At 31.2% G+C, this 12572-nt stretch overlaps 1 protein-coding gene across 1 annotated transcript in view; it reads left to right on the top strand.

Annotated features, from left to right (window-relative positions):
- The window catches only part of LOC141452158 (uncharacterized), a 70769-nt gene extending 59664 nt beyond the window's left edge, over window positions 1–11105 (top strand). Inside the window, exons 2-5 of the mRNA XM_074124052.1 lie at window positions 5832–5933; window positions 7019–7224; window positions 8105–8774; window positions 9751–11105. Of these exons, the coding sequence (XP_073980153.1) occupies window positions 5832–5933; window positions 7019–7224; window positions 8105–8774; window positions 9751–10963 (2191 nt within the window). The 3' untranslated portion in view covers window positions 10964–11105. The remainder of the gene's footprint in view (window positions 1–5831; window positions 5934–7018; window positions 7225–8104; window positions 8775–9750) is intronic.
- The last annotated feature ends 1467 nt before the right edge of the window (window positions 11106–12572 follow it).

The following is a 12572-nucleotide window of genomic DNA, read 5'->3' as shown; positions in this document are numbered from 1 at the left end:
TAAATATTAATTCAAATTAAGATTTTAGAAATATTTAGAATTCAATTATGATTAAAATTTAAAAACTGAGATGTGAAGTAATCAAAACTTCTCATAAATGTAATTACCCATTTTAGTTGTTACAGTTTTAAGTTTACAATTCAAAAAGTTGTTTTGGACAATATAAATATAGTTGAAATTTTGCAAATAAAGATGAAAGGTTTACAATCTTATTTCAAATTTAAAGGAAAAGCGATAAAGTTTTGTAAACCCAGAAAGCTTGCCTCTAAAACAGCATTTTCGCTTTTCACTGATCGCCTGTGTCATGAGAATAAAGATCCTGTGTACGAATGGCCAATGAGTAGCATGCGAACTGTGAAAAATACCTCTCAGAGAGGAATTGGAGGAATGGACAATTTAATGTTAGTGGCTAATGGTTCAGTGTCTGGGGGATCTGATTACCACAAATAAATGTAGATAGGGAATGATAATGGAGGCTTTCTCGCAGGTACAGTAGAGTCGTATTTCCTAATCAAGTAATAATCTAAAAAGGACATCATAGATCCTTCAGAATGCCCTGTAGCTTCCATTCTCTTAGTAATTATTATTCTTTACAGCAATTATTTATCTGCAGGATAAATAGCAGCATATGAAGCATATGAATATAACTTTAGATGTTATAACTTTTATTTAAAGCTTTTACCCACGAAAATTCGTTTTAGGGGAAGTGCTTATGAGGCTTTCCAGTAAAATGACCATTTACTATTATTCAGGTAATTTCTAAAACATACTTCCGGAGCCATTTTTGAAAGTTTAGCTCGATCTCAGCACTAACTCTCACGAGCAATAGAACACAAATAAATAACAAAACCTTTTTGTTCGTAGAATATTATTTAATTTAAATTATTTTAAAAAAATCTTTCGCCTAAATGATATTTTGTTTATTATTTAAAATTATGTATTCATTCATGTTCATTTCGTTTCAGTTTCTTATTTTAGCGTTGAAGTAAAATTTAAACTTTACTCTTGTTATTATAGCTGTTAGTTTTTAGAATTAGGCTGCATACATTTGTTTCTTTTTTTAAATTCCTTTAATTTTATTCATCTGAAATAATTTCGCAATGGGTCAGAAGTGCAGAAATCAGTTGTTAACAATTTATGTAGGAATCTTTTCTAAACTTGTGTTCGGAGAAAGTTTAGAAATAAAATTTGATAATTTACTTTCTACACCTCGAATTTAATTTAATTATTACTTTTTAAGTCAGTTAATTCTTTTATTTTGTTATTTATCATTTTGAAAGACAAATTTGGGCTTGCCAACTTCTAATGAGACAAAAAAGTTATCCAAGTATGAATATGTAATACTAACTAAAAACTTACATTTGCTTATACAAGTTTCTACCAAATATCAGTTGCAAACTAACAGCTAACTTTAAGTAGAGCTTCAACCAAACTTAAATATTAATTAATAAGGCATGGTCGTATAAAATTATATCTCAAAAGTATTTTTAATGAATTCGCATTAGGCGCCCTTAATTCCAAAAAAAAGTTTGGTCAACTGCACACCAAGATCTCATTTCGACAGACTTATACCGAGAATTTTACCAAGTTTTGGTTTTATTTATATTCAAGAAATATAATTCAGTTAAAATTATTATTGGTGAAAAAATCATTGTAATGAATTTAAACATAAAAGATATGTCATTTCAGTAAAGATAATTAATAATAGCATTTGATCACCGTTGGTATACTTTATTTAAACATTTCAAAGTGAATGCAAGGAAGAGAGGAATGCTATGGCAACATCTTTTTTTCACGAAGGTCGCGAACTACTTCTTGATTTCACTTATATGTCTCTTTCCTTTTTACTAATGATTATTTTTTCTTTCGGAAATGATGCATTCCATTCCAAGGTAAAGATTAGTCATTAAAAGTTTTAAGAAGGTTAACGAGAAGTAGAAATAGTGACCGACAAACTAGAAAATTAAATCTCCTTTTTTTATTTTATCTAAAAGTAACTCTAAGTTGATCTATAGTACATTATTTTTTTTAGAAACTAATATGGATAAAAAACATTAGCAAATCCTATCAATTTTATTGATTCGGCAATTAAGGAGTGGTTGGAAAAGTTTTGTCAGAGTAATATTAGAAGTTGAGAAATGGCCCGACTTCTATCCTAAGTAAGCAAAAATATTAGTCAATTTTCTTGCAACGCTGTACCTAAAACTAAAGGATTAAGCAATTTAGTATCCTGAAGTCTAAGAAAAATCATTGGCTCGTCTACGAATAAATGGGAATAAATTAGTTAAACAATACTTTCTGATTTACTTCATTTTCTACAAATTAGAGAAAAGCCTACTAACTTGTTTATGTAAATGAAAAAAAAATTTTATCACCTTTTTTTTTTTTCTTTAATAAGGGCTTATTTGAGGGATAGGCCGAGATAATGTTTGCCTCTAATTCCATTTACTTCTAAAATTATAAAATCCTTTTAAAAAAAATTCTTTATAAGAACCTTTTTTAAGGAATGATTTTAGAAAGTTATTCTGTTATCTTTTTTTTTTTTTTTTTAATTAATTTCTATTTCTTTTATTCAAATAGAGTTTGGCTTTATTTAAACAACTTGTACAATCTAACAGATGGAACCATTGTTTTCTTAAATGGTGACTCACAAAATGTGAGTAACTTATTATCAACTTCTAGCAATACATCTATTGCATTGTACACTGAAGATAGAGATTCACAGAGCTTTCTTTTTTTTAAAAAAAAAAATGGAAAATCTAGTAGAGCTATTTTTCTTCTCTTCTGTCTTCTATTTTACTTTGGTTTGTTACCTGAGGGTATATTACAATGTCTAGTTTCAAAACTATTACTTGGGCTGTCGGCTTCCAATTTACAAAGAAAAATCTATAGCTTATTACTTATTTTATACGAAATTTGAAAACTTATTATAAATCTAAAAATAAATCTTATTTATAGGGTCACAAAAACAATTATTACTTTACCAGTAAGAGATAAAAAGAAACAAATATTATTCACGTTCTACTTATTAAATCTTGAGGTTAGCACTTCAATAGCAATTTCCCAAACAACCGTGAGACTAGCTTTTTGCGTTGAAGATTCCTTACCTTCGTCAATGTGGGGAGAATATTTTAACTGTGACTCATTGAGCACATTTCTGGACATCACCTCTACCTCCTTGGTAACTCCAAAAAACTTCAAACTTCCTCTTGTTTTTGCGTTGTTGTTCTCGTTTAATAACTTGTTTTATTTTTGATGTTCCGAATAAACATATTATTAACAATTAATACCTAGTTTAACTGACTATTCGTATCAACAAAAAAATAAATAAATAAATAATACTACTAATAATAAAAATAATTACATTTAAGTTGCACATAAATTATTGTTTTAACATCCTTATATTTTTAAATCATTAAATCTGATGGGTGTCCTTGGATCTCTCGTGTATGATTTATTATGGTAACGCTTACTACATCAAAGTGGTTAATATTTTTATTTTTAAATGGTAAATTCTTAATCGTAATTATACGGTAAGTTCTGGAGTCCCTATTTAAGAAGTCGAATTGAATTCAATGAAGAAAATTGTGTACAAAAAAAAAAAATATATAAGTTGTATGAAACTGATTATATTTTGTATGTCTGTGCTGGCAATTTGTTTTAGACTTCAAATATTCTAAATACAATAATGCAATTATCGTACTCAAGATTAAATTTAGGTCATTGTAATGGTTTAAAGGATATTGATGGAAGTATCTCAAAGTTAATAGTCTTCTTCTTTAGAAATAAAAGAAGTTAAAACTATGCTAAATATTTTCTTCACGAAATTAATTTGCAAACCACAGCAAGACAAAGCCAGCAACTGGATCTGGGATCTCCTATAGATATCCAGAAGCTAACCACTCATCTAATCCCTACCCTTAGAATTATTTAACAGTGCAAAGAAATTTTACAAATATGCTATGAATTTTTATATTTTTTGTGTGATATTTCGAAATACCGTAATTTTAAACGCGCAAAAATATTAACTGATTCTCAGGGAGCTCTATATACGCTTTCTTCATTTAAGTCAGCATCTACTAAAGAGTACTTACGTTTGTGGAACATACTATAGAGATGTTAGCTGTAATATAAGGAGAAAGAATAATTTTACAAACACTTTCACAAAACACGCACTAGTTATTTCCTTATCTTGTCTCTTTCTTCTACATATATAATTCTAATTGTTTTAATGTTGCTGGTATCTTACTCAAGAGTATTCAGAAACCATGAATTTCTTCGCCACTAGCTAGTGGTGCTAAGTGCACACAACACATTAGGATACACTTCTTTTAATACGTACGATACTGTTACATGAAAACAACAATAAAATAGCAAATTTGATAATTTGGAACTTATTCTCGAAATCTGCAATTTTCAGGGCAGAGAAAACAAACTAGCACTAATTTGCCATTTGCTTTTTTCTTTCAGCTTTGTAATAATATGGCCTCGCCTCTAACCGCTCGGCTACCGCAATACCTTCCGATACCGCGCAGCACATTTTAGCTTTAATGACTTTGCCTCTAACCGCTCGGCAACAGGAGCGCCTGTATAAATTTCATTTTTCTTATTGTATTATTAATAATTATTGTAGCAAATTGAGTAGTTACTGCTAAGTAAGGTCTGCAATAAGATGTGTGTATCTTTAGAAATAAAAATAAATCGATATATTTAAACTAAAAGTAGGGAAATGATATTGAAAGAAAATGTAATAGAGATGCTTTTTTTTAAGATTTTTTTTTAATTCATTCACTATGTTATTATGGCGCTTCCTGCTTACATCACCAACAGTTCACATAGGCCGTTTAGAATGTACCTCTGCCGCTACTTTGTTGTTTGATGCTGGGTAGTTAAAGTAGTTGTGTAATTATTAAAATCTAGAGCGTGTGATAGGCGTAAATATGTACCACACTTAAAGTCCCATTTTTAGCTCATTTTAACTTTTTCTGAACAAATTGGACTATCTTAACTTCTAACTTTGTTATATTGACTGAGTCAATTTCGTAAAATAAATGAATAATTTAGAGATCAATTCTGTAAAGTAAGATTTTCGGAGAGCCTTCTTGGGTCATTTAATTGTACATAAATGATTGAACATGTCATTGCTTTTAAATGGACGCTTTAATTTTTTTTTAGAAAAAGTTTCCAAAATAAAGTGATACGACATTTTTGGGTATTCGCAGTTTAAGAGAAAATCACGAAAAAAAAGCAACTGGGAAAACGTGAGCTTCTGAAAAATAACTTCAGAAAACCTAGCATCGGGGTAAAAACTGTCCGAAAATTTGATAAGTTGATTGATTTTGTTTGGATTGATTCTTGTTATATTAGTTTATATTTTTTATAAACTTTATCCTGTTAAATACAGGTTCAATCTCTTCTTAAGTAGCATTAAGTTATGCTGTTTTGAAAAAAAGAAACAATGTTCAGAATAAAAAAAAAAAAAAACGAAAAATCTTTATTTCTTTTTATTTTTTGAAGTGAGCTTGATAACAATGCACAATCCCAGAATCTAATGCTAAGCTAATTTATTCGAAGGTAGCCCTAATTATGGAGAATCAAATTAAAGGTTTTTTGGTGGACTTAGAAACATTTTTTATCGAGTAAATCAAGAAAAGCAGCGAATCAAATAAAAACTAATCTTTTAATTACTAAGAAAGAAATGTTTTAAAGATAAATCTGCTGCAATTTCAATATTTATTGAAATAGTTTGATCACTTCCATTTTGGAATAGGTAGGGAACCACTTACTTATATTAAAATTCTTTAATTGCAATATTTGTTTTTTGTTTTCAGAATGGAGAGGACCATGTTCAGATTACTAGTAATGTTATTTCTACTATTTATGCGAGTTTCAACACTTTCCATCAGTCACTGGGAATTAGAATTAGCAAATAAGTAAGTAAAAATTACGTTAATTTTGTAAAAGTAAAAAAGAAATGCACTCGACAGTAAAAAAAAACTGACTTTGACCGACTTTATCATAAAGCTATTTACAAAGTTTCAATGACAAGTTTTCTTAAACATTCGGATATTTAACGATAATCACTCAAAAACATCTGTACCAAGTCGAAATCAGCTTTGTAGGAATAGCAGCACCTCACCTCTTAACAACTTCCTAAGAAGCAATTTTCTTTGAACTAAGTTTCAAATATGTTGAAACCAAATGAGTTTGAGAAAACATTCTATTAAAGTGACATATGGAAATAATAATTTTGTATAGAGCGAGATGTTATTAAGATCTTGATGAGTAGTAATATTGAAATAATTATAGATTTGAATGATAAAATTAACAAAAGGAATATTTGGGTAATAAATTTTTGGACTATAATGACTAAGTTTACAGTGGTGGTTAAAGATATATTTCTTGGACGACCCCCTGGTTTTGCTCTATATGTAGGTACTCTGATAATATAACTTTAGAAGCAGTACTAATGAAATCATTCAATCACATGGTTTATTTTATGCCCTCCAAAAATTAATTATTAAGTCTACAGTTAGTACATAAATCGAATAGCGATTTATTTAATAATATTCAATACAATTTAATATCAGATACTTGCAAGTAACTGATTTATTTAACAAGAGTTTCAAAAGGAAAGAGCACAGTCCTGTATGTCAATTACAGCAAGGAAACTCAGATTAGAAATACTAATTAGCAAATGAATAACACTAAATTTTTGATCTGGTCCCAGCTGTTGGTTTACAGACTGTCTGAGGGACTGTCTGATAGTACTCAGAATTATTGCTGAAAATTACTGAAAATTTTTTTTTTTACTGTTACCTAAATAGAAAACTTTGACTCAAATTTGCCAAATAACACCCTATTTGTGAAATTAAATGCAAGGCAAATATTAATATTTCAATATTTTAATGAACTACTCGTAAACATTTTTCTTGTTAAAGATATATACATATGTACATACGTATAATGTTATACTTATTTTTCTATTCACAATATTTGTTTTTCTTTTTATCTTTAGAACATGCGACAACAAATCTAGTTGTGAAAAAGAACATGGAAGTTCTAGAATAAGTGACGATATAGATTGGAGGGAAAGGAATTGTCTTTGTGATAAATTGTGTGCTGATTATGGAGATTGTTGTCCTGATGCCAAGTACTTTGATGTTTCTGAGCAAAGACGTGGTGCCGCTTCTTTCAACTGCATAGATCTTAGGCAGTTTGGAGGTTTGTAACTTATTTATGTCACCTATTTTAAAAGAAAGCAAATCTCTTTATTTACCTTGCAAAAAGTACAAAAATGAGCAAAACCTATCTAAATAAAATTTATTCATTTTAAAATAGTAGTTTTGTGTAGTGAAATATTAAAGAAAAATAATCGCTTTTTTTTCAGTCGTGGTTTAATGTCCCACAACCAGAGTAGGTTGTTGAGGGTTATTGTATTATTATTTTTTCTAAAAAATTAAAAGTAGGTGCAACAGGGGTTTGAACTTGAGGTCTCTCACTTACAAATCTGCTACACCAACATCCAACCCTCGTTATAAAGTATTTACTTTGGTAATTCAAGTTTTGGTCTTCGTGAGTTACAGCAACCACTAGACCCTGCTAAACTTCAGATTACCAAATTTCACAAAAATCTTTTCTTTCATTCGCTTCTTGTCGTTCATGATCTTTTTCCTGAAGTCACTTACAGACAATTGTCCTGGAATATAGGTGGCTTTGGCCCTGCCTGGTTAACTGATGATGGTTTTTGTTTGTTGGATAGCATGCTATGTGGCTGCAGGTTAATAAAAGAAAAAATTATGATATATTATGTATTTACTCTTTCAACTCGCAAAACCCACACAACTAACCATAGACAGATCTGCCTCCAAACCACTTTTTCTTTTAATCGCGAATCTCAGAGAATAATAAAATCGGATATCTGTACGAATGCAGGGTCGGTTTTAAGAAAGTACAAGAAATTTAAAAGAAAAAAAACTGTAGATTAGAATGTGGATGTAAGTTTGAATACACTTTTAGCATTGGTAGCTGACTTTTCTGGGAATCAATTCTTAATAACTTAATGCAGTAATAATTGCACTTATTATTCCAACGTTTGTTCTAGGTATTTATATGAAGACAAGTTGCCCACCAGATTGGACAGATGTATCAATTAGGACAGCTTGTGAAATGGCTAGCGAAGATAACAGGGATCCTTTGGCTGGTATCCCAGCGACTAGCCATTTTACAGGAATCACTTATCGCAATCTTTACTGTAGTTTGTGCCATCGTGAAGAAGATCTAGATGTTTGGCACCCTCGCCTTGAATGTCCAGATATGCCAGCATTACATGAATTCTCTCGAGATGAAATTGTACATAGATTAGAATTTGATCCCAAGAAAGGCTACTGGGGATTAAATGTGTCGGGAAAATTCCATGCTTGTGGAATAGATCCGGTATTGCCAGAAACGGCAACGCATATCGTTAGGAGATGTCAACCGGATGTTATAAAAACATGTGCTGTGAATTGGACAAACCAAGATGTTCGAGCAAGATGTGAAGCTTATACCTCTTTAGTGTATGAAGGAAATGCTGCGTATAGAAATCCTCACTGTGCTATGTGCAATAATGTACCGCTACAGTATCTTCAGTGTTCCAGAATATTATTTAGAACGAACTATAATAAAGATTTTAGCCCAGTAGCTTTTTCAGTACTTTTTGATCTGAGCGGTTCCACTGTGGGAAAAGTACAAATTTGCGGAGATGACCAACTATATGATCCTTTTTTTAAAAGGTAAATTTTAATTGCTCTATCAAAATTTTTCTTTTCTTTTTAAAGAAATTATGGACACGTAGTCACAATAAATAACAAATTTTGACTAGTTGATTAATCCTTAATTGCTCAGTCATACATCTATTCTGCTTGTTTCGAATTTTACTCCGTCACTCCAGTTTTATTAATCAGCCTCTAAATTGACGTTTACTAACAAGTGATAAGTAGGGAAAAGAACAAAATTGGTCAGAATTTTAGAAAATAAGAAACCATGTTGAAAAAATATTCTGCAGCTAAGTAATCACCAAGTATTGCTGTTACAACATCTGAAATTGAATTCTGTTCATTGTTGGCCTTAATTCTGACCTATGATTTCTTTCAGGTCAGAGTCTGGTGAAACAAATTTCATCGTCTCTATCTAGATTCCTGTAACTGAAATTTTGGAGTATCATATTTATAACGTTGTTAAAACAAGTTTTGGCGATAAAAGGAAATCCGTATTCAGTCTTAGCATCCTTAGGTCTTAATATTTTTGACGATTGCAATCTCAGAATTATATTTTTTGAATCCGACCACATATTTTCAAATTTAAATGTTTTATAATTACAAATAATAAACCATTTGCGCAGAAATTAAATTTGTTTAGACAGTAAATCTACTAGAGAGATTCACTTTATTCAATTTAGTTTTTTATTTGCCGCCTAAAGAATGGCTAACTAGTACAGTCCGCCTGCAAAGCAGAGTACAATTTTCCTATTTCTGATCGGATTCGGATTTTCAAAATCAGTGGTTGATTCACCAAGTGGGGTAAACAATTTTACTTACTCATAAATTTTTTCTGATTCTGATGTTGGATGATGATTAAAAATCAAAAAATTGACAGAAGTAGATAAAGTCCAAGATACGAGTATTACAGCATTATAGACCCTAAACTCATGCTAAACGTTTAGTTTTCTCTTAATTTTCCGTGGTTAAAAATTTATTTATTTTGTTTCAGATGCCGTGCTGTATTGTCAGAACTGAAGGAATCAAAACCGTTGTATGTGACAGAACCTGGTGCAAATGACCAAAAGAACAAACCTTCTAACTTGGACATTATAACCGTTGAAAATACAACTTCAGAATATGTTGAATCTTGTTCAAAATTTGTTTTGGAAATTGGTGAATTTGAATATCAAAATGGTACAGTTTATGTACCTCAATATAGAAAAATATTTTCAGAAAAAGATTTTGTACTTAGAGATGATGGTAGGGTAGAAATTTGTGCTGGATCTTTGGGAATCAAGTTGGTAAATAAATTTGGCATTTATATGGGCTATGTTACATATGCTGGTTTAGGCATTTCTATAATCTTCCTAGTTCTTCATCTAACAGCCTTCTTCTTAGTTTCGGAATTGAGGAATTTATCAGGTAAAAATTTAGCTTCACTGTGTGTTTCATTATTAGTTGCATATACAACATTCATGGCTGGTCAAGTATTACAAGGGTTACCCTGTTTTATTATTGCAGTAATTACATTTTATTCTTTCCTGGCATCTTTCATGTGGATGCTAACGATGGCATTTGATGTATGGCGTACTTTACGTCTGGCTACAGCTGAATTAAGAGTTTCGGCCGGTAAACAATGGCGTAAATTTACTATTTATTCTCTTTGGAGCTGGATAGCTCCATTTGTCATCGTTGCTGGAGCAGTCTACGTTGAATTATCCCCAGAAGGATGTGTTCCTTCTGAATGGCGTCCGGATTTTGGTGTAAATTCTTGTTGGTTCGGCCATAGTAAACCACTTCTGGCATTTTTCGCAACACCACTAGCAATTATAATGGCACTCAACATAGTCTTTTTTGCCAGTTCCGCTCATATGATTTATTCAACAACATCTACTACAAGATTTACTGCTAGTGCTAGTACACAACGTGATTTCCGTTTGTATATTAGGCTAGCAGTAGTGATGGGTTTAACGTGGACTATGGGTCTCGTAGCCGGTACCCTTGACGTTGAACCATTATGGTATGTTTTTGTAGCACTTAATACGTTACAAGGACTATTTATATTTTTAGCATTTACATGCACAGATAAAGTAATTCGAGGATTAGCAGTGAGACATACAGATGATAAACCATTAAGACCGCCTTCGTTCAGTTGGTCAAGTGATTCTACTCGAAAATCACATGTGGGTTCCGACCAAGGAACGACAGACACTTTGTACTGAAATAACTGTGAAATAATTGTAATATATGGACTTAATTATAATTGTCGAGAAAATACAAAAACTTGTAAATATTTAGCATGTAAGTTTGAAAACCAAAAGAATTTGTTAATATTTTTGTATGTAAATAAATTATATAAAGTTATGTTTGTTTCCTAACATTTGAAGTTGGCGCTACAAATAATCTAAATAATTATCAACTTTAACTTAAAACCATTTAAAAATTCATTTAAATCACGGAGGCACCATTTATCCACGCATTCATTAAAGACATAAGGCATACACAGGATGCAGCATTGAAAGCTTCGAAAGAAGGGAGTGCAATCCATTTAAAATCTTAAGCAGTGGAGGTTGACCAAGATGGATGACCGTACAAAACCATTTTATTAATATTAGTACTTATGGCAACTTCAGTGCTGATTAGCTGCTGGAATTTGTACGGACATTAACTTTTTCTTTTCATTATTCTCAGTGTTAAAATGACATTTTGATTTCATTCACTACAGAAATATTAGTCATACTTTTTTTGCCACAGTTATTCACAGGACAGTCTAAATATCTGCTCACATCAAATGTAGCAAATGGAATTTCTGGTTGACTAAATATCGACGAATATAGAAGACGAATAGTTCTGCAGGGCTCAACAAACATCCGAATTTAACAGAGGTTAAGCGTTTCAAAGATTTGGTATTTACCTTTGAAGCCAATTCTCGTACCTGGCTCCTTCAGTTTCGTCCTTTGAACTATTAGTATCTGAAGCGGTGATGACTTCTCATAAGTATGCCTACCCGGATTTTTTTGGCCAGAACTGGCTCGTTTTTGATAGACTTTTTTAACACCCTCAACGGCTCTAAACAGCATTTTCCCGAGGGTCTTAGATTTTGTTCCTTGAGAGCCTGTTTCAATTATTGTGTGCCTATTAGGCCGTAGAAGAAGGCATCCGCAGCAAACGCATCATTAAATCCACTATCACCCCAAGGAATGGCAAACTTGGAGAAATCTGCATTTACCACTGAAACGCATTTTCTCAAAATTTTTCCTCAAAACAAAATGATTTTATGCTGCTTTCTCTCTTTCAGTTCAAGTACATACAGAAGTCAAGAGATTGTTCTATGTTTCTTTCAAGGAATGGTATCTTCATTGCGACAACGCTTTATCATACTTCGCTGTGTCACACATTGTAATCTGAGACAGGCCAGGTCTCTCAGGCCCTTTTTCATTTCTTCAAGAGTCTTGTCTATATCGTGTTTTATTTCTTTTTGGATTTTATTCATCTACTTTTTTTATTTCTAATATAACTTAGTACTGGTACTTTTTAATTTCTTTTGAAGACAGTTAATGCCTTTTATTTTATTTATTAACCTTATTTCTACAAAAGTCATTAGTTATTTAATAATTAATTAAATTAGCTTTAATATTGATTTATTAGCCAAAAATTCAAAATAGAAATAAAAAAATTTTCAAAATTTTACCAGTTTATTTTATCACACTAGAATTTTACTATAACAGCTTTTAATCAGAAATAGATCCACTGGGACTGTTTGCCCCACTATAGGTACTTGTAGAAGTTCTAGTGCCATCTGGAACATCTAGAATCATACCTCCCTTGTGT

Source organism: Rhodnius prolixus, unplaced genomic scaffold (genome assembly GCF_049639745.1).
Source record: "Rhodnius prolixus isolate KJV_2025 unplaced genomic scaffold, Rpr scaffold_3, whole genome shotgun sequence".
NCBI classification, from domain to species: Eukaryota; Metazoa; Arthropoda; class Insecta; order Hemiptera; family Reduviidae; genus Rhodnius; species Rhodnius prolixus.
This window is presented reverse-complemented; position numbering and strand designations above follow the sequence as displayed.